We start from the raw sequence: 23,243 nt of genomic DNA on the forward strand, positions 1-23,243 counted from the left end.
GCATAGAAGTATTTTTGCCTTGCTTGTATATATATTACTGATCACAGGTTCTTCTACACAAACCCAATAACCCCATAAAATAGTATCTGAAATTAACCACAGTGGAAATCATGAAGCTGGTGGCTGGAGAGATGCTATATTTCACAGAATTTTTTTTCAGTTACTATGAAGTTGAGGACCTGGGACTACCAGGAATTTTTGGTTTCCTTTTCTTGTCCTGCCTTCTGAAGCAAATGCCTTCCCAAAGGATATATGGAGGCCAATGGGTTGATAATGAGTAGCTTAGAGTATAGCATTTAGAGTATAGATAGCCATACTAGGAGGGATACATAAATTTATTTTTAATGATGTTTTTATTTGGGCGAGATTATTTTATGTTAGGCATTTGTAAAGAGTAGCTTATGGCTAAAATTGTTTTTAAGTATAAAGTAGGACCACAGTTCTTATATGCTCTTTCTTCTTTCTAACAAAAAATATGCTATTCTTATTCTTTTGTTTAAAGGCTAGAAATTATCCTATGAATGAGATCCAGTATTTTTTGACCATGAGGTTTGCTTGCATCATTTTTCCTGACCATGACAAGAGTTAACAGTCTATGTTTTCTCTATATCTTATAACATCGTCATCACTTTAAATTACCTGAAATATCCTTTAGCATCTATACAATCAAGCAAAACTGACATTGTGCCCTTTTGAACAGTCCTTTTCAAAAGCAATAAACAATATTTATTTAGTCAACAAGTTTAAATATACATATTAATAAATGTCTATGTTGTGTTCCTTTTTCTCCTTTTTCTGTCCCTCTTCCTTTCTGGTTTCCATGATTTCTATAACTTAAGATGTGAGAATTCATCACATATTTTTTTTTTTTCCTGAAGTGAGGATAAAGCAGATCGTTACCTTTTGTTCCAAATAAATGTTGACTAATGGTTAGATTTATCAGGTAAAATATATGATGCCCAGTTAATTTTGAATTTCAGACAAACAACAAATGATTTTTAGTATAAGTATATCCTCTGCAAGTATTGCATACTTATACTAAAATATGATTTTATGTTTAACTGAACTTCAAAATTAATTGTGTCCAATACTTTTAATTGCTAAGTCTGGCAACCCTACCAATAGTCTGATGTTTGTAAAATTTTCCCATTCATGGGAAATATATATTTATATATATTTTTATTTTTTATGCTGTGAGAGTTTGTTTCTGGCTCAGATGGCTTTTATTTTTCCTCACTGATTTCCTTTTAAGATTATTGTTGCTTATTAATTGTTGCCCTTTTGGCTCATTTTGGAACAAAAAGTGAGAGGATGAGATTAATTTTCTCATTATCTGGAAGTCTGTAGCTAGTTAATTATTTATGATATTTTATGCAGTTTTCAATGTAGCCCCTTAGGTGGTATTATTATACATTTATTTCTTCAAGTATCTTTTTTTTAATCATCAATAGTTTTCTATATTGATATTTAGAATCAACACCTTTATCAGTCTTTCATCTTCATTGTAAAATTAAACTTTTGATAACATTCTACTTTCACTTTCATTGATATATTCTGTACTAAGTTATTATACTATATGTGCCATTCTGTGTTTTAAAATAAATATTGCTACTGTTCTTTAATTATATTTCTGGCATCTTGTCTGGGAAGTTTTCAAAATTATAAAATAGTAGAAATTAACTTGTGAACTTTGCCCATGGATAGCTAGCCCACTTGGAAATCATATCTTATTTTAAAATGCCAAAGGGGTCTCTCCTTGAGACTTAGAAATTTGTGCCTTAGAATGTTTTTTCAAATGCCAGCCCCTCCACAGTCACAAAATCAGAGTTTTATCTAAAACTGTTACTTTACTTTCAAAGACCTATTTCTAAGAATTGTCCACTCACAGAAATAAAATATTTTAAAAAATACTGAAAGAGCAAACTCCTTAAAGAAATAATTGCTCTAAATTTGTGAAAACAGTTAAATAAATAAACAGTATATGCCTTACATGTCCTCTCTAGGAAAAAATAAAACAAACAAAAAAAACCACCAGCAACTAATAAAATCCAGTAAGAGGTCAACAAATGTGGATAGCTTTTAGCTTATAAACTGAAATCTGCAGTCTAAGGAATTTACTGGAGCAGAACCTTGTACATTTACCCTTAGAACCATAATATAGATGTTACAGACTGAAAAAAACCTCTTCCTCTGTGATTCAAGATCAAGATCTGCATTGCTGTTTTCTGTAGAGGAGTCCTCTGGTGATTCTAGCATATTTCCCTATATATACACTTACTTTTAAGGAATTTAAATGTTAGCTCTAATTTCCTGGTGGCAATATTTTCATTGCTTATTGAATCAATATATTTTATATTGTTCTTCATGATAAGTAGAAGAAGCTTCACTTTGTAGGTGTAAAATTTGTATTTTTTATTTGCATTGTATTGTTGAGCTAGTGTTGGGGCCATTGATGGAGCAGCCATGACATTCTTACACCGAGATGTTTGAAGATGATTAAACCAAAAGAAAATAAAGTTTATTCTGAAGGGAATGATCTCATTTATGTAAAATTACAAAAGAAAAAAAAAAAGAAGGCTGTTTTTTCATCATCTTTAACGAGTGTTTTTGCATTTGATTTTTGGAAAGGAAAATCATTTTATTTTGCTCAGTTAAGTTAGAAAAAGCTCTGTCAATCTGGAAAATCAAATGGAGTCGATAAATGAAAGTTTAGATAGAGTATCATTCAACTACCTGAGCACATGACCTCTTCAGATAACTATGATCCCAGGTGAAGTCCACTCTAAGGAACTCAAGCCGTTCATGGTTTTAGATTGAGCCTTAATTCCAGAAAGGTCAAAGTAAGGTGCCCTGTTCTCTGTAGTTCGATGATCACTCTAACTAAAGGCTAGTGCTGCTTGTGGGCGAATTGCTAAATACCCTATGGACCTATGTCTTGAAACAATTAATACTATACTACATCAGAGCTCACTCTCCACATTTTCATTCAAGCTTTGCTGCTTGTAGAAAGAACTGAATATTGTGACCTATCCCTCCCTCAAATTCACTTACCTGGAAATAAAGAAAAGGGAAGGAAATGGATCTTGTTCCATGATCAGAAGGTGAAAATTCTCACTCAGTCTGAACTTTTATAAAGAAGATCATCTTAAAAAGGGTCAACACGGTGGAACTTAGATTTACCCTCCTTGGCCCTTCACTACCTTAAACTCCTTTTCCAATTGTTCTCTTTTATTTTCTGTACTCCTATTTTCAATTGTCCCATTTTCAGAAGAATATTTGGTGCATAACAGTAGTAATGAAAACCAGTGTGTCTGTCCACTTGCTTATACTGACTCCTGGATTCACGTTATCCTCAGGCACTGAAGGAGCAGTGTTCGGGCACTCTGTCGAAACACCTCACATCAGAGCAGAACCTTCCCAAGACCTCAGGTAAGTCCTGGCATTTATACCTGTGTCATTGTTTCCACCACTGATGATGGTCCTTGATATATAAAGAACTAAAGCAGAAAACATGCTACGTAACTGTATAAAGAATTGACATTCCCTGCCTACATGGTAAATAGATAATCAGATATTTCATTGAGGGCAAGAAAATGTGAGTTATTATTCTGTCCTTCTGTATATTTTTCCTTTACAAACATACAATGGATATAAAATAAACATATCGGACAGGAGGAGTGTGGAAAAAGAAAAGAAAAGGCAGTTATGAGGATGTTGAGGGGAGGACTAATACAAATAGGGATTTCAGAAAATCTGATATAGATAATGAAATATATGGCACGCATAGGCATAAAGAAAGGGGAGGCAGAGAGTGAGAGAAAGTTATAAATAGTCAGGGAGGCTTAGGTAGAGGGAAATCAGAAACAAATGTAAACAGTGGTCAGTAAAAGGCAGAACTTAATTGCCCTGTGATACACTCCTCAATCTAATATTTCCAGTGGAATAAGCTCCATCTGTCAGTTTGAGAGGACAAAATTATAAGGTATTCTCCCCAGAATAATCATGGCAATCACTGATAAAAGTTGAAATACTAAAATCTATTAACTTATCTATTGTTCTTAATTCAATAAATATATATTTAATATATACTTTATATATTTTATATAAAATTATACCTATTATAATAACTTGTGTTAATCATTTTGCGATATATACATTTATCAAAATCATTATGTTGTATACCTTAAACCAATACAATGTTATATGCCAATAAAAAAAGATGTTTTCTCTAATTAATTTCAAATAGGTATCTTTTTTTTAACATCTTTATTGGAGTATAATTGCTTTACAATGGTGTGTTAGTTTCTGTTTTATAACAAAGTGAATCAGCTATACATATACATATATCCCCATATCTCTTCCCTCTTGCGTCTCCCTCCCTCCCACCCTCCCTCTCCCACCCCTCTAGGTGGTCACAAAGCACCGAGCTGATCTCCCTGTGCTATGCGGCTGCTTCCCACTAGCTATCGGTTTTACATTTGGTAGTGTATATATGTCCATTTGCTATGATATGAAAAAAGACAACCCATATTGATATAAAAAAATAAATTACATATTTAAAATCATTTTTAAAGCTGAATTAGATTATTAACCTGAGAGATAGAGTCTTTGTCTTGAAACACAATAAAATATTAAGCAAAATACCCGTTTTATTTCATAAAGAGCAGGCTCAGCCCTTCCTATTTGGATGAGTGGAAAAAATGCTCAAATAAAAATAGAAAAATAAAGTTGAAAAATGTTAATTAAAAAAGAAGTCATACTTTGGACTTCCCTGGTGGTGCAGTGGTTAAGAATCCGCCTGCCAATGCAGGGTACAGAGGTTCGAGCCCTGGTCCAGGAAGATCCCACATGCCATGGAGCAACTAAGCCCGTGCGCCACAACTACCGAGCCTGCGCTCTAGAGCTCACGAGCCACAACTACTGAGCCCACGTGCCACAACTACTGAAGCCTGCATGCCTAGAGCCTCTGCTCCGCAACAAGAGAAGCCACTGCAATGAGAAGCCCGCGCACCGCAAGGAAGAGTAGCCCCTGCTCGCCACAACTAGAGAAAGCCCGCGCGCAGAAACAAAGACCCAACGCAGCCAAAAATAAATAAATTTATTTTTAAAAAGTCATACTTTTACAACAGTAAATATTGCAGACCTTTATAGTTCCATGATAAAATTCCTTAAGAAAACTCAGTTTTTCACTAGTTGAGTAGCCCAGATTCAAACAAGCTAGTTAAGAATAACAGGAGAAGGTGCCCCTCTTCATGTGATCAGGCATTTTTTAATAAGACAAATATAATAGTTATTTACTTTATGCTGAAACCCCAAGGATTTAGGAGGGTTGAAGAATATGTGAAAACAGTGTCTCATAGTGTGTTATAGTCTTGATTTATGACTATTCTCATTTAGGACCTCTACATTTTTGTATAAATTATCTTTTCCTTCTTTACTTAACAAGGTTGTGTTGCCACTAGAATGGGATCTACGTCTTCCTTGCTTACCTTTAGTTCAATAACAGCCAGCCACTCTATCTCACACATAATAGTTTTATTATAATTGGTTAATGTGAATTACTGAAACTTAGTAAAACTGAATAATGAGGATGCTAAATGCCTGTATATAAGGAATGTGGTGTCATTTGTTTTTGTATTACTAAGACACGTGACTAACATTGATTCCAACTGTTTTTGAGCTGTGTTTTAACATAGATACCAGAGTTTCATTCAATAAAAAAATTTTAGTTACTAAGTTCTAAAAGAAACTTTTTTTTACTTCTAACGTTTTAGTAATTATGTACTCGTTTCACAGATTTTCATTATGAAAAGCCTATTGCCAAAAAAGGAAAAAGAACCAACTGCTATTTTAATTACTTTACTGACATGTCTCAACATTCATAAGTATGAATGTGAATTAAATTATAATTAGTATATCATGTCTCCAGTTTTTATTTTCTAATTATTCATAAATTATTTAAATATTGACCTAAGCAAGGCTTAGCTGCTAGTGCTAAAAGCAGATTGGCAGCCCCCAAGATGAGTGGTACTGATCTAAATTCCAAAACAGAAGCAGAAGCAAAGCACAGTAATGATGAGGTTATTCAATTATTCATTTGTGTACTGAAGATTAAAAGCAGTGTCTGAGGAGAGCCTTACAAGTCTTGCTGACAATTTTCCTTTCAGGGCAATAAGAAGTACCCTTAGTTGACACCTAAGTCTAATCAACAAGGTGACATCAGTTGACCAAGTAAATAAAATGTAATTTAGGGAGTAAGAAGCCATGTTGTCTTTGATTTTGCTTTTGTCAAGAATAAAAGACTTTAGAAAGAAACATTTCAAAAAGTTTACTGTAGAGTTTAGGTAATATTTTGGTGTGGAAATGTAGTAGATTGCTATAATTTATTTACTCAACGGCTGTTTAATGAATGCTTACTATGTGCCAAGGTCTGTGCTAGTCTTCATGTGCATTTTAACAATACAGGTGTAGATTTTCTTTAATTTTTTTTATATAAGGTGATATTGTTTTTCGGCAGGGACTTATTTGTTAAAAGGCTAAACAACAAATAGTAAGGACATCATAGCATTTTGCCTGAAATAGTCCAAGTATAAATGTTCTTTTTATTTTTTCTTAAATTAATATGTAGCTAAATTATTATAGTTCAATAGAATTTCTGCCCTCTTTGGTGAGAAGTGATAAAATCTATAATGTAATGCCCATTGTCCAAGGATTGTTTGGATCTGAGTTTTATTAACTGCTCCAAGAATAAGGCAAGAATTTAGACTTTGGTTTAGTAAAATGAGTTACTATTTAATGACATAATTGGCATCTTTTCATCATTTCCATTCTTGTATGCATATAATTTAAAACTGAAATGTGAGGTTTACAGGCTCCAAATTAATCTCTGGAAACACATAGCTTTGATTTACATAGTTCCCGTGTTCAAGGAAAAGCCACCATTTATTAAATGGTAAGGATTTTTCCCTGAGACAATTTGTCAATAAAGGGGTAAAATACTTTACTGGTATTTTTCCACCTATGAGAAAAAAATGGTAATAAAGTAGTATTTTTCTCCTCCCCACTTCCCTTCCACATACCTCTCCCTCTCTCCCCTTTTCCCTCTTCCTTCCCTTTCTTTCCTCCTTCCTTCCTTTTATTCTTTCATTCTATGTATGTTTGTATATTAGAGTTTGTAGCAAATGTGGATAACGAGAAGCTTGCCTTCACTTCCAGTCATGGGAACAGGGAGCAAAAATTGACCTAGGGATTTGTTTGATCTAATTTGCAGGAAGAGACCATAAGGGGTGTGCAAGTGGGCAGGAAACAATACAAATGGTGGAAACAAAAACAATGTGATTTGCAGCTGAAAAAAGCTCAGGGTAGCCCGAAGTGATAAGACAGTAAAAGTGGTAAGATAGTATAAGAATATATGTTCAGGTCACAGTTTGCATTGGATTGTTTTTTCTAAAAACACTTTTCTGTGCAATTCTCCGTTTATTTCATCCTTGAAATGGCAAATAATGAGTGCCAACTGTCTCTGTTACTGTATTAAATATTTAGCAAGAACAAGGCACATGATATTCAAGTTCTGCTTAAGTTTCCATTTAGTAATTGCATCGTGCAACTTAGTTTAAGAGAAGTCTAAATCATTTTCTCAGAATGTTGAGAATTCTGGAAATCTAGGTCACTCATTTTCAAATTTGAAAATTATGTAACACCTTAAAAACAAAATCTTGTTATGGCTTCGGTATCTAAACACCAAAACTGAATTGCTTGGAAAAAATAGTCAGCAGAGTGACTCGAGTTCAACATTAATCCTTCTCTCTACTATAATCCCTGTGTACCCACTATAAAAGCTCCTCTGAAATGCACTGCTGTGATTACTATAATGCTATAAAAATGAACACAATTGTTCTTCACTAATTCCAGTGACTAATTGCATAGAAATTCACAAGTTTTGCCAATACATGTGGACTTCATTTTTCAACAGGCCTTTTAGAAAGTATTTTGTAATAAAATAAATAGTTTAAGTATATGTTGTAAACCCTCCTCAGTGGAAGCTTGAGAATTTGCATGGAAAAGAGAACAGGGTATCATTTAACTGTTGATACTCCGTTACCAAAAGTCTACTTAGTAGATGGTTCTAGAAGAAAATCCAGGTTTAGTCTGATTCGAGTTCCAAGATCTGAGCCCAGGACATTCTAGAGGGATTCTAGGCTGATTTGAGAAGTGGAGGGTATCTGGAGAAAACCAGTCCAACCAAAAACTGGCATTGTAAACTATATAAATTATTTTTCTTTATGATTTCTAGGCTTCAGTCTTGTTTCAAAGGTTTGCCTTTTCTAGAGTTGGATATTTCCTGGTTTTTTTCTTCTAATTTTGTTGTTTATTTTGTACACCAGGTCATTTCTTAGTTTTATATTTTGAGTAAATAAAATGGGAAATTATGTTCTGAATTTTCTTCCAATTTTCTATTGAAAATTACAGTCTATAATTTATTAGTTTTTATGTTTTGAATAGATAAAACTGGAAATTATTCTTGCAGAGCATGTTAAGGATCTAATGTTATTTCTTCACTATGGATAGTCAATTAATTAAGCATCATTTATTAAATAACTTCATATTTTCCACCCCACAATGATTGCTACAACTTGTCAAATATTAACTTCTCATAAATACTTGCCATCTGTTTTAGATTGTATTGTGTTTCATTGACCAAATTTCCATTTCTAATTTTGATATCATTTTTTAATTAAAATACCTTTATATTAAGTTCTAATTTTAAAAGGAAAATCTACTACTTTATCTTCATTTAACAAATCTGGTAATTATCACACATATTTTTCCTCTCAAAATATTTTGACATAAAGTTTTAAGTTTCAAGAGACTCTACTGAGAATTTTGTTGGAATTTTATTACATATATTTATTATTTTTGATATATTGGAATTTTCATGATACGGAAGTATAAATATGAGCTTATTTTTATCCAGGAATACCTCAAACTCTTGAATTTTCAGGTAAAGTAAAGAATATCTGATGTCCTTTCTAGGTATTCCTTTCCTGGAAATAATTGTAAAATACAGACTTTGAATAATATAGCATTTATATTAATATAGTGATTTAGCAACAGGAATTACATATTTTTATAGTATCCCTGTATGTCTTTAATATCTTTATTGCATTGTAATACAGTCAATAACAGTCAAATATTAGCATCAATTAACAGTTTTCCTATTTAGATTTTCATAGTATACAGTTCTACAAATTTTACCAAAAAAAAAAAAAGATAATCCTATAAGATCTGTGAACACACTTTCTTTCCCGACATCGTATTATGAAAATTCTCAAACATACTACATGTTGAGAGTATCTTATAGAAAGCACCTATATAACCCCCAGCTAGATTCTCCTAGTGTCATTTTTCTATATGTCTTTAGTTATGTATACATTTCCACTGTCCATCCACCAGAATATCTTAATTTTTATGCATTCGAACATAAGTTGTATAAATCTATACACTTTTCCTGATCACTTCAGCATGTACATCATTAACTAGTATCCAAGATCACTTACAGTTTCTTTCCTTTTGTTGTAAAATAATTATGCAATGACATTCACAAAGCCTAAATGCATATTTGCTGGGTTTTGAAAAATGCATACACCTGTGTAACCCAAATTCTTGTCAAGATATAAAACATTATCATCACTCAAGAAAGTTCCCTCATTTCCTTCCTGGTAAACCCCCACCACTATGCACCAGAAGCAAACTACTCTCATTTTTTTTTTACCCTGTATTAGATTAGACTGACTTAGTACTAATATAAATTGATCATACAAGATGTACTTCTTTGTAAGATTTATTTCATTCCACATAATGTTTTTGAGAGCCATTCATGATGTTGTCTGTATCAATAGTTCCTTCTGCTTTATTGCTGGTCCATTATATGAACATACAATATTTTATCTATGCATTTTCCTAATTGAAAGATGCTTGGGATGTATCTGGCTATGTTAAGTTTTATATAAACATGCCAGAGCTTTCCAAAGTGGTTGTATCATTTTACTCTTTGTCGAGGAAAATTCAGTTAACAATCAAGTTAAGAAGAATTAATGAAAGGGAATTTTATTCAAGCCAAATTGAGGATTATAATCCAGGAGACAGACTCTCAGAAGCCCTGAGAACTGTTCCACCTGTCAGAAGTGGAAAGCACAGTCATGTACATTTTCGAGACAAAGGATCATACATCAAAATAGCATACTGGTATTTTACGTAAAGTTCACCGAAGACTCACAGCCCAGGTAAGCATCGTACAAAGGGAACAGCAAGTCATTATGACCCCCTACAGATCTGGGAAAGAATGCTATTCTTTTAAGAAGTTGCATAGCTAGTGTCAGAAGAAAGGAAAAAAGAAAAAGATCTTTCTGTGGAGCAGGCAGGCATTCCCACCTTTGAGGCGCTCTGGTTAATGTTTAATGGAGATGCACACTGCACATTAGGGACAGAGGGAGGAGGACCAAACTAAGAGAGAGGATTTTATTTTTAAATTTTCTTGTCCTTCCTTAAAATAGCTTTTAGTGTATTATTATAAATATATGGCTAACACACTAATAAAGAACAGACCTAATGATGTTCTGCAATGAATAAAATATTTTATGTTTAAGGTGCGCTGTAATTTTATTTATTAGGTAACTGAGCCCCAGTGAGGTTAACTGGATTTAAAATTTCTAGTAGAACTCGTGTAGAAACTATGAGCTTATTATTCAAAGTCCTATGTTTAATTCTTTCATTAGATTGATGTAACTCTTGCACATAATAATTCTCAGTGAGTTTATACCTGAATTTCCCAGACTGCTTCTTGGAAATAACTTTCATTGCTTCATAGTATGCAGCAACACTTTTAATACATATAGGAAGTACTTTTTCTATATCCTGCAGTTTATAATATAGCCTCTAGAAGTACCCCGCTTCTAGTAAGAGCCTGGGAAAATATTATTTATAAAATAGTCAATGAAATATATTATTACACCATCATCAAATCCTTTTGATAAATTGGGATAACTGGTAACATGATGTCTACTTTTTATTTTATATATTTTAAGTTTTGTGTCTACATCTACTTTTTCTATAATGTTCTTTGGATAGTTAATATCATGATCATATGCTTACCTGATTTCAAAACCTTTTAACAGTGCCTCATTGTGCTTAAATGCAAATATTACTTTCTTATTGTCAGAATTCATGGAGTTTAACACTTGCAGTTTGGATGGAAATATAGAACAAAATTTGCACACCGCTTGTGAAAAATGTGTTTTTTCCTTATTCACCAAGTGATAGACCTAGAGACAATGGGCAGTTCTAGGTAGGTAATGTGTGTAAATGTAATATTTAAATGTAAGTATACATGTAATTGTGAATATTGATATTGGATGATTCAGGTTAATACATGCATCTGTAAATGCTCACACTAAATTTATGCTATTCACAGTAGTGTTAATCTGAAGATTTTAGGTCTCCATATACATTGTAGTCCTGCTATGAAATTTTTGCTACCCAAAATTTAGTTTATTTGCTTATGCTAAATAGTCAGGCAAGCTTGTAAAAACTAGTTTGCAGCTTACTTTAATTTTCATGTTCATAAGAAATATTTGAATACCACAACATGTTCCTTTGAAAACAGAATTATGAAATCCTCCAAATGATCTAATTAATTTTTATTATATACTCTATCTGCACGCTCTCCATAATTAAAGTTCCTAGTGTATATTACTCATCCGAGTGATGGATAATATATAAAACAGTGCTCTTTTTAATAAAATGTATATCATTTCTTAGTGATCACTACTTTTAATTTTATCAAGATTAGCAAAGCATACAGTTGAAGCCTGTTTAATTCAAAGTCTTAATCACTTTCAGTCTATCACTTTCAGAACTTGAAGGATTTAGCAATACTGTAAAATTGCCATGTTTTTTATGTTTTCTGTACCCCTTGATAAGTTATATATATATATATGTACTCCTTGATAAGTTTTATATATATTATATATATCATATAACATGTTTTATGTACCCCTTTACCCCTTGATAGGTTTTATATATATACACACACACACACACATATATATGTATGTATGTATATATATATATGGCAGGTATATATTGTCTTAGGGCACAGAATTATCTGTAGAAGAAATGAAAATATTCCTGTAAAACTTTAATTTACATGTATGGTCTCCATTGTACTCACTATCAGAAACTAAGCCCCAGTCTATTCACTTCTCTTCTTTCTCCCTCGGGTTGCATCGTTATACCAAGACGCTTACACTGCCAAAGCATTTGGGGTGACATTTGGTCCTTGTTAGCCTCATGATCCAACTGGCATTTGCCAAGATGTTCTTCTTCTTACCGTCACTTAGTCCTCAGTCACTGCAAGTCACCACTCTTTTCTCCTTTGGGGATCTTGTGGTCTCTTGTCCTCAGTTATCCTGAAATATCACTCTCTCCTCAGACCTCTAACACCTAAAGAATAAAGGTCCCACAACCTAGGACTTGACCTCAGGTAGCAGAACACAGAGAGCCATTCAAGACCAATTCTGTTTATTTCTCTCCAAATCTTCTCTAGCCTGTGAATCAAGAAAACAGTTTCTCCAACTCGTGAAATAAACAACAAGGTCTCACTGATGTTGGTTTTCTTCTCTGTTTTTGTTTATGTGCTGAATCATTTTCAACACAATAAATGGCTAGGGTTTTTTTTCAACTCAAAATGTCTGTAACATTAGGAAACACAAAATATCTTTAACAGCTTCTCTGCTCTATTGTCCACCATTTTTGGCAAAGGATAATGTTTAGTGAACGGGGAATGGCAAAGGAAGCAAGGAAATGGGACGGGGAGGAAATCCCATACATTTCAAACTGCTATCCCACTACATAGCTATTTCCCTTAATCAATTTAAGAGATTCCTTACAATCCTATAAGAAAACATTATAATTGTCAGTTTTAGAGATGATAAAACTGAAATTTATTGCTGCTGGCTCACTTTCCTGAACCCAGGTCTAGCCAGCTCTCCATCTTTACTGCCTCTTTGAATAGGGATCCTCTAAGTCAATGCTAGCAAAACACTCTATAGCAAGACTGGCAATGGGTACCTGAGGTCTAAAATGAAGATGAAGACAATTAAGACTTTTAAATTAAATAATTAGTAAGGATGAGAAGGGAAAAACTCAAAAGCCCAGAAGCACTTACTATATTTTAATGCTCTAGCAGAAATAGGGTAAAAATATAGTACAAAAAATGTTCACACTTAATACAGATATTTTACTGTCAAATATATAAGTATCCCAACCCCTTATCCTTGGAAACAAACTAAACCATATCAATTATTTGATAAAATAAGCGTGTTTTTCCTCCCGCTTACAAGTTGTGTTTCCTTCAATGTCAGATTCATAATGTTTCAGAACATTAATTCATGTTAATTAAGTTCTTATCTGACTTCTGATTGAGTGGTTCAATCATACCCAAACTTATGTAATTACATTTAATGTTATAGAAATGGTCTATAACAAGTGGAAAAAGAAATGGTCACAGATATATTATTCAAGATGGTGAATATTTGTGGGTGTATCAGAGGACATCACTTATAAATATATATTTAAACATTCAGATTTTGAAATTTAGATACTCTGTGCAAAGTATAAGGATTATGAATGAAAAAAATTATGGGTGATTCTTTTTGAAGTTTTCAAATATTCTGTGAAAACGTGTAATTTGTGTTTTAAAAAAAAACAAACGACATTTCTTTAAAATATATATATTCAAAACCTCACCCTCCAGAGATTTTATGAAGATATCCAAAAGGCCTATAGGGATGAAAGTTTCAAAGTTGCTTTAGTGAGTGAAAAAAATTTTTAAGTGTTGAAATCACTTCTTCAAAATGCTGGCTCTAGTCCTTCAATATCACTTTCACGTGTTTAAGTTCAACTTTACTAGTGAGAGAGAGGGCTGATCTTCAGTGCTCAAACTATTTGGTGTGGTTCTCTCTGAAAAACCACACTGGGACTGTAGCCTCAAAGGAGACCAGTTGCTCTGGATGATGGTGAATGTGAGCCTGAAGGGACTCTTGTCCTGAAGTCCCGAGGTCACGAGGAACACAGGCAATTACAGCCCCAGAGCAAGCTATTATCCAAAACGATCAACTCCAGGATAAGATCTCATATCACACCAAGTGCTTTTTACGACTATATTCTTGCTTCTGTATTTTGCCTTCCTTTGCTCTTTCTCTAGGTTTATATTTGGAGATAATTTTGAAAATGCCTCCCAACTATCTTTTTTGCAGGCACAGCTATCTAAACACTTGTATATCACCCCTCATTTAATTTTTCTTTCTCAGACTAATGCCATTCATTCTGTGGACATTTTCTTGGGCCGATAGAGGTCAGGTGATGTAGGAAATATCTTATGTCTTCATTTTAATTAATGTCTAGAAGTGTAAAGAGTCCCTTGAGAATTTTTTAGTTTACAGAATTTTGACTGGGCACATTTGGAAGTTTGCAATATTAATGATTTTCGTTAAAACTCTCTCATCTTTGCAAGACAAGGACTCTTTACTGAGGGATACTTTCATGCTAACTTTCTAGAAATGTATTTCTTAAGACTCCATCATTAATATTGAAAATGTGTAAAAGATTTAAACTAGTAAACTACCACGACCTACTTTTCATGTGCATTGTGAAGGGAAACAACACAAGAAACTGTTACTAAATCATTATACAAATGAGAGTAAATAATTGATGCTAACAAATGAAGAAAGAGCCAAAAAATAGATAAAGCAATCAAAAATCTTTCTAAAACTCATTTTAGCATTTTTTCTTTTTGGAAATGGCAAGGATTTGTATTTATGCCTGCTTGTTTGTTTTAGTTGACCAGCATTATCTTTGAGTCCAATGTAAACTTTTTTTCTTATCAATATTAAGGTGTTTGTTTGTTTGTTTGTTTGTTTAAGGCTTGAATCACCAACAAGGTCCTTGATAATGGAAGCTCCCCGGGGGGTCCAGGTGACTGCTGCAGCTGGAGACTTCAAGGCTGCCTGCAGGAAGGAGCTCCATTTGCAGTCCACAGAGGGGGAGGTGAGTTCTGAGGTGTAGACACTGGCCTTTTACTGCGGAGGGTGCCTCTTCTCAAATTATATGCATATGATTCCAGGAGAAACAGAAGGAACTACTTCATAAGAGGGCTCAAATTATGAAAATATTAATACTTCTTAAATATGAAACTGGGTAAACCTAATGTTATTTTCATAAGTCAAAGCTCCATTTATTTTCTACTGAAAGATATTCATTCATAAGTCATTTATAAGTGGGGCATCTAAGTTCCTGCAGTTTCAAAAATCGACAGATGAATGGGATGAATATCAAGGTAATACCCAGAATGAAGGCAGTCTTTGCTGTCTCTGTTCCATTTTGGTCTTCAAAAAGTTTTTCCAAAAAGTGCTTTGAAAGTTTGTGTGTTTGTTGCAGTAGAAATAGTAACTATATTTTTCTAAAAGGGAAACAAAAACCAAAAGTTTATTTTGCTATTTCACCCAATTATTTCCTAGATGAGATACATGCTGTTTTTCTTCCATGTTGCTTTATTTCACCCAAGAGTCTGTTTAAACTCTGTTGTCCTCATTCCTTTAAAGATCTTCTTCTTTCTCTTACTGCCTGATTTAAAGAACCCTTTGTCTTTGGGCTTCCATTCTTTCACTGGAATGTGATAGGCAGGTATTTATTTTGTCTCCTTTACTTGCTGTATACATTGTGACTATTGTGTCTGCAGAATCACATTTTTGTCCATTCTGGAAATTCCTCAGCATTACGTCTTCAGATATTCCCTCTCCCCTTTTTCTCTATGGCCTTTTTCAGACTCTCTGAAGAAATGTTATGTCTTTTCATTCCCTCACCTTCCAGATCTCTTAGCCTCTCCTTCCTCATTTCTATTTCTTTATTGCCCTATGCCTCACTCTGCCTATTTATTCAGATCTACATGCCAGGTTCCTCCTCAATATCTCATCTCTTCTTCAATCCCTACATTGGGCTTTTAATTTCAGCAATTTTGTTATTCATTTCTAGGATTCTCATCTGTTGCTTTTTTCCAAATCTGCCTGGACATCTTGGTAGTTGCTCTCTTGTTTGCTTGTTTGTTTTTAATTCTACCTTCATTATTTCAAAGCCTTATGCATAATACATATTCGATTCTGTATATTTTTACCACAACTCCCAAAGTCCTTGAAGGTCTAAATCTGTTGTGCTGCTGTTTCCACCAATTAATTCCCTTAATATTTTCTTCCTTCGTGTGCTTATTTATTTTTTTAATGAGTTTATAAAGGTCAAGCTGAGAAGAAAAAGCATGGAAGGATGATTTGAGAGTGATGCTCTGGAACATTTCGGACCTCTTCAGATGTAAATATGAGGGCAGACATTAATAGAATCAAAAAGAGGATGTTCCTTTCTTACCTTTATACCAGTATCTCAGTTATTGATTCAAGATAAATTTGTATTACACATTTGGCTTCCTTTTTATAAACAAACTTATTGCCAGGATCATTAGCATCTTATCTGATACTACAGCTTAAATAATCTAGAAATATGTTTTATAATATTGAAAACATATATCCATATTACCTTTCAGGATTTCTTCCCACTACAATTGCAGACTACAATACTTTGTCTACCACAGCAAGAGAGAAATCTTTCTTAAATATCTCACATCTTTTTTAAAGCATTTTTATCATGCTAATCATTTCCTTCAAATTATTCATAATGAATCATCTCATAATAAATATTGATGGTTATTAATCTCCATTCTGCTTCTATTTATGCACCACTTTACTTATGTTCTTTTATTCAAAGTATCAGCAGAATCCTTGAATTCAATTACAGATTAGCATTTAATTGTGAATTGAGTATTATGCTGTAAATAAGTCACAGCCAAAAGCTTTCAGCTGTGGCCATTTTTTATATTAATAAAATAAATATACAGAAAAGCACAGCACTTTCTATCAGAATGAAATAGCATGTAATTTTTCTAGGAAGAAGTATGAAATGATACAAAATCTTTCTCTTTGCTTCATTGACTATGCCACAGAAAGGCAGATCCACCAATTATTAAATAATACAGAAAAATATAAAGTCCCTACTCTTAGGTAGTGTTTAAATTAATTAAGATCAGGGCAAACATGGTGTTGAGGTAACCAAAATAAGTAAGAATGAAATTGCACACAAAGTTCTGCACTGCAGAAGTTTCATTCATTTCAGACACCGTATTGCAAGGAATTTCTAATTCAGCTCTGAAAACAACATGAATGACAATTGTAGGTAAAACATTGAAAGTTATAATAGCATATGCAATGCAATAACTTAATAACATATGTTACAAGATGACACAATTTTTTAATCTTGCAAACTGATTAAATGTTCTACTACAGTCATAGGTCTGATTTCAACAGGTAAGAATGGAATAAATGGATTCTTGGTAGAGAGAAGACAATGGGCTGTGACTTAAAAGCTCAGGGGTGTCATTATGAGTACCAGGAAGAGTTTCACAACAAATGGATTATATGGTTTATAGGACGATATGGAATAGAAATATCAATTTTAGAAGTTGGAAAGTGAGCAGTGTCATAGTAAGTGCCTTAAGCAGAACAGAAAGAGGTATGAGGGAGTCCGTCCAAGCTGCAGAAGCCTGGAAAAGCTGAGCAACGTGGGGTTGGAAAGAATCAATATACAACACCCCTTTTTATCTCGTAACTTAGTTTTCTGTCTCAGACCAAGAAAATATTTTTTCTCCCCTTTCTTTTCTTTTTCTTTCTTTTTATTTTTTAAATGTAAAGCCATCATTTATTCAATCTTTCATCCTTCTATGGATGGATGTTATATCTGTGAGGCTAACTTACGAAATTCAGAATTTTATTTATATTCCTTCTTTATCCTTTCTTTGTTCCTTTATTATTTCTTTTATAATTTTATATTATTATTGAGGTAAAAGTGGTATATAACACTGTGTAAGTTTCAGGTGTACAGCATTATAATTTCACATCTGTATATACTACAAAGTGATCGCCACCAAAGTTCTAGTTATCACCCATCCCCATATAATTAACCCCCTTTTTCTCTTTTTAAAGGCCCCATTCATTTTAATTTACCTGTTAATAAAAATCTACCTCCCATATATGGGTGAAGCTACAATGTGGATCTCAGAAGATGATGGAATTAAGTATTGCCACATAGCCAAATATGATCAAGAGTCACCCGTAAATGGATAGGAGAGCTGGAGGGCACAGCTATAGCTAAACTGAAGCAGGCCACATACCATAAGATTCAAGGCTAACTCCATTGATAAGGCCACCACAGCTGGGCTTGCTTTCTGAGGCTGCCACCTGCATGTCCTACCTGTATAAAAACAGCTACTCTCCACATTTATTCAGTCAGGCTACACCAACGGAAAGGCAATCAGTTCCAAACTATAAAACCCAGCAATGTGGCCTGGTGTCAGCAAGCCTCTGAAACCCACCAGGGCTTGCCAGTAACACTTGCTTCTGTGCTTACTAAGAAATGAACCACTGACAATATCTTACAGTCATTTGATTAATCCTACATGAGCCTCCTTATCCACATGTTCTTTAGCTTTCCATGTTCCATTTTTTATTGTCTACGTCACAAGGTTTCTTGGACAAAACACCAGCTCCTAACACTTTTTCAGCATGAACTAACCTCCACATATGCAGACCTAAACCCCACAGTCCCAGAGCTTGTCTTTATAATACGTTTGGCATTGGTGAAGCTTGAGAATATCTACTCTCTGCAGGCATGCCAACTCCTCAGCAGAAGGGAAGAAAGGGATATATGCCATGCAAGCCCAGTTTCTCTGTCAAACTCAGCCAGTAAGAGGAATCATGCCTCCTCCCCCGTGGAGAAGTGAGTGAAAGAACCCACAGGGTGTAGCAATTGGTATTACACTCATTGATGTCCCTCATCATGGAAACACAGAGCAGGAAGAAATGAGGCCCAGCATTTATACCCCAAAAATATGTTGTCTTTTTTTTTTTTACTTAGTTTTGTGCACTTTTAACTTTCGAATCAGAAAAATAAAAATTCATCTTAAAAAAAATAGAAGTCCTTTCTCTTTGCTTTCCTGTCACTTAACCTAGAAGAAATTATGAAGTAATAAATTTCAACATTCGATACCTACAAACAAAAACTTTAATTATGCTTTCTTAACTTTGAATACTGTTGGTAAATGCAATCATTTTTATTTCATAATCTATCCATTTATTCAACAACTATTTGTATTACATGGAAGCTGTACATGCAGGGTCAAGCACTGTGAAGTTATAAAAAAATTCAGACAATTCTACCTTCAAGAAGGACATAGTTTATTAGGGAAAGTAATATATCAATATGACTATAAAATAAGCTACCAAGTGATGAGCAAAATAAGATATTAATAATAAACTGCTACAGGAGAGCCAAATAAGAAGAGTCTTTCCATCTTGGGGCGCTAGGGAAAGGTCTGTGGAGGATGAAGCAGATGAACTGGGCTTTGGTGGGGGGTGAGAATTGTACCCTAGAGGAGAGAGACATGTACAAGGTGAAGGAAAAGCATTACTTCATGCAACTTGTACTGGCACAATTCTATGCACTGTTCTATAGTCTTGAACCAATGACAGGCCCTGCCCTCATAGATATTACTTGCAAGTAAGAGAAATAAACAATAAATGAACAAATACACAATATAATGTTAGGAAGAGATTGTTACTACAGAGTAAAGTAAAGCTGTTAAGGAGAGATTAATGAATTTGTGTTACTTTAATAGGATGGTTAGGAAAGTCCTCTTTTAGAGGGTGACTTTTTAGTAGAGATCCGGACAAATATGCTCACATCTAAAATTAATCTAAAGTATACATGTCTATGGTATAGGAATTCTTTTTCTAGCTTATTCTTAGTGTGCCATAGATTCCTATATTTCAAAAAATTTTAAAGCATAAAAAGGCAAACGGGAAATCTCCCTCCTACCTCTGTTCTCTAACCACCCTGTTAATATCTATCCCCACTTATAAATATTTGGAGAAAAGTTTTTCAGGCTAGGAAAATGAGGAGTTAAAAAGCCCTGAGGCCAGGGTTGTTATGGTGTGTTTGAGAAAATGTGAGAGCTTGTGCAAGAAGAATTATAGGAAGTGATGTTAGAGAGATAGGCCAGATCATACAGGGCTTGTGGGCCGTGGAAAGGAATCTAGATTCATTTTAAGCATGGTGGGAGGCCGTTAGAGAAACTTGAGCGCTGGTAGGACATGATTTGGTTTGCATTTCTTAGAAGTTCACTCCAACAGCATGTACAATAGACTGTAAGAGGACAAGAGTGGCCACTGGCAGGCCAATTAGGGGACTATTGCAAGAGTCTTAGTAAGAAATGATTAGGACTTGGGTGAGAGCAAATGTGTAGAAAATGGAATATTCTCTGGTTCTCCTGTCAATTTAGAGATGCCTTTAGGCCGTAATTAGCTACATAACAATAGAATCAAGACATAGCTAGAGAGAGTTTGTTTCTTTGCTCATTCAAATTCATGATCCAATTTTCCTTTCTTTGGACCATTCCCCATGCATGTCAAAACCATATGATCTCTGGCCCTGAAAGTGTTGTGTCCATGATTTGGAATAAGTGAAGTAATTTTGCAAGTTAGAAGATTTAGCAACATGGGTGTTAAGTACAGGTAATATATTTCATGGAGTCTTCAAACCTGATGATATCTAATAATTATCTGTTATTTACTGTGCACATTATCTACTTGGTGTAGATTGGGAGTCAACGTGACTTTATGAGTATTTAAAAAAAAATTAAACCAGAGAGTAAAATTTTTTTAATTAATTGCCCATCACTTCACTAACGGCATCTCCATAAACAGCCTTATTTCTTTGTATATTCTTTAGACTGGCATGTTTAAGTTAAATTAAGAGACAGTCAAAATCATTCATTTTCTGTGGTGTCTGAATAACTGGGTTGGCCCCTTAAGCAGATTATACAATCTTGCTTTTCATTTCGAGGGCATTCTCTCAGGATGTACCGTGTCTCAAAGGCTCAGGTAGCCGCGGAGCGTTTGGGCTGTACCGTAGGCACGCAATTTGTTGGTTCAACAAGGTTTGGCAGCTAAACCAACAAAATTGGTTGTCCTGTGGTCTTTCTTATTAGACCATGCTGTAAAGCTCTTAAGAATATAGGATGCTGAAAGGAATTAAAATGCAATTTCTTTCCCCCTAGATATTTTTGAATGCGGATACCATCCGGCTGGGAAACCTGCCGACCGGCTCTTTCTCCTCTTCTTCACCCAGCTCCTCGCACTCTCGGCAGACAGTGTATGAACTGTGTGTCTGCCCCAACGGCAAACTGTACCTGTCTCCAGCCGGGGCCGCGTCTACTTGTCAGTCCAGTAGCAACGTCTGCTTGTGGAGCTGAACTGCCTGATTTCTCCTCACACCAGAATAGCCTTTTGTGCCCGTCCGTCTCCTTCACAGTTCTGCTCCGTTTCCCTCGTGATCAGTCCAGAGCTTCTCCAAACGGTCCACAGAGCAACTCCTTCCAGCGTAAGCAGGGATTTTCTGTCCTGCTCAACACGGAGAGTGTGAGTGACAGAACAGTGGAAAAACCATCTTCAGCAGGAAAACTGGATCATAACTTTTGCTCAGAAGGGAAAATAACATAGGTGCCTTTGCTACATGAAGTGAAGCACACAGTTTTAGATTTTTGCAGGACCTGGATGTGGACTGCACACACATACATGACATAGATGAAATTCCCAGTATCCAATGGCAAGATGAAATGGGTAACCCTGTAAGAAAACTAGTTCTACAGTCTGAAAGCACAATTTTCCATTCATCTTTTTGGATGTAAACTTTTATCCCTGAATTTTAAAATTTTAAAGCATTATGTAATGCTTGCTTTACTAAAAATTAAATTCAATACATGGTTTTTAACAAGACAAGACAGAATCCCACCCTGAGTTTTGTTTGTTTCTTTAAATTCAATGTGTTGTTACTCTTTGTCTACTAACTCTAGAATTTGGTACATTAGGTAATTTTGAAAGCTCTCAGCAATAGAATCTTTACAGAATTAACATAATGCCATTATACCATCATTTGTCAGATCTGAATGGCTTTATATAGTATGTACTTGGCTATTGCATGTGACGTATTTGCTTTTAACCAAACATCTAATTTATTGCAATATAAGGTAGGATTAAGAGGGGCCTACCGATGGTGTGGAATCCATAGATCTTTTTTTTTTTTTAAATTCACATGATATCCTTTACAACTAGGTTCTAAGAGTACAATTTTTGTTTGCTTCATTCACTTTATACTTGACTCGGACTGCTAAAATTCAAACATCCTCTAAATAAATAAAAACTACTGTGATGCCTAATGCTGAGAATGAATTCACTTTCCATTGGAATATCATCTACAGAATTATATCTATGTACTTTTTATTGGAGATTAAGACTTAAGGATGGTAGAAATTAAAGTGAAAATCCCCACTTAAACAGTAAGACATACAAATGTTAGCGAACGTGTTGAAAATGTGTTTACTCCATTAGATTCATATTTTAAGGAATTTAGTCACATTCCTTTGCAGCTCTTAATATTTGATTACTTTTGTTAGACTGTTAAGCTACCCCGAATCAGAGAGCATAGTTGCTTCCGTCCTCCGATGCTTCTTTTTGTAAATTAGCTGCTGATAAGTAACTCCAGAATACTGCCCACGCGTTTACTACAACACTCCTTAACTCGAACTCTCGCACCTTATAGAACCCAAGAACATAAAATTGTATTAGCTATTTCCTGTTCTGGGAAGATGACTTGATTACTCTAAGGTAAGTCTTTAATTTTCACACGTCAGTCCGTCTTTTTCTCCCCCATGCACACACAATTACGGGTGTGTGGAAGTTTTCAGTTTGGAGGTCCGTGACTGTAGAATCTTTGGAGTTCAGGACTCTGCAGCACAGGGTGAAGTGGGAGACTGGAATTTATAGAAATAATCTGATTAGTGAAAGTAAGAAATCTGAGTAAGGCAAGCAACAAAGTGAACCGTTTGACCAGAATTCTCTTGTTGGGATAATGTAACACATCGAATACCTGAAAAACCTCCATTTCACTAAATGTATTCTGTACTCAGCAGAAAAGTCAGAAAACTAATGCAGTTTTATTACTCTTAAAATAGAACTTGTGTTTGGAGGTTA

The 23,243-nt window shown here is 34.4% G+C and overlaps 1 protein-coding gene across 3 annotated transcripts in view; it reads left to right on the plus strand.

The window, feature by feature from the left end:
* Nucleotides 1–21,466, plus strand: part of SGCZ (sarcoglycan zeta) — a 329,058-nt gene extending 307,592 nt beyond the window's left edge. For all 3 annotated transcript variants that reach the window (XM_061177331.1, XM_061177333.1, XM_061177332.1), the window contains 3 exons: nt 3,357–3,429; nt 14,982–15,105; nt 21,272–21,466. In XM_061177331.1, coding sequence (XP_061033314.1) covers nt 3,357–3,429; nt 14,982–15,105; nt 21,272–21,466 — 392 coding nt within the window. The remainder of the gene's footprint in view (nt 1–3,356; nt 3,430–14,981; nt 15,106–21,271) is intronic.
* Nucleotides 21,467–23,243: the final 1,777 nt, after the last annotated feature.

This window comes from Eubalaena glacialis, chromosome 20 (assembly GCF_028564815.1).
Source record: "Eubalaena glacialis isolate mEubGla1 chromosome 20, mEubGla1.1.hap2.+ XY, whole genome shotgun sequence".
In the NCBI taxonomy this organism is placed as follows: Eukaryota; Metazoa; Chordata; class Mammalia; order Artiodactyla; family Balaenidae; genus Eubalaena; species Eubalaena glacialis.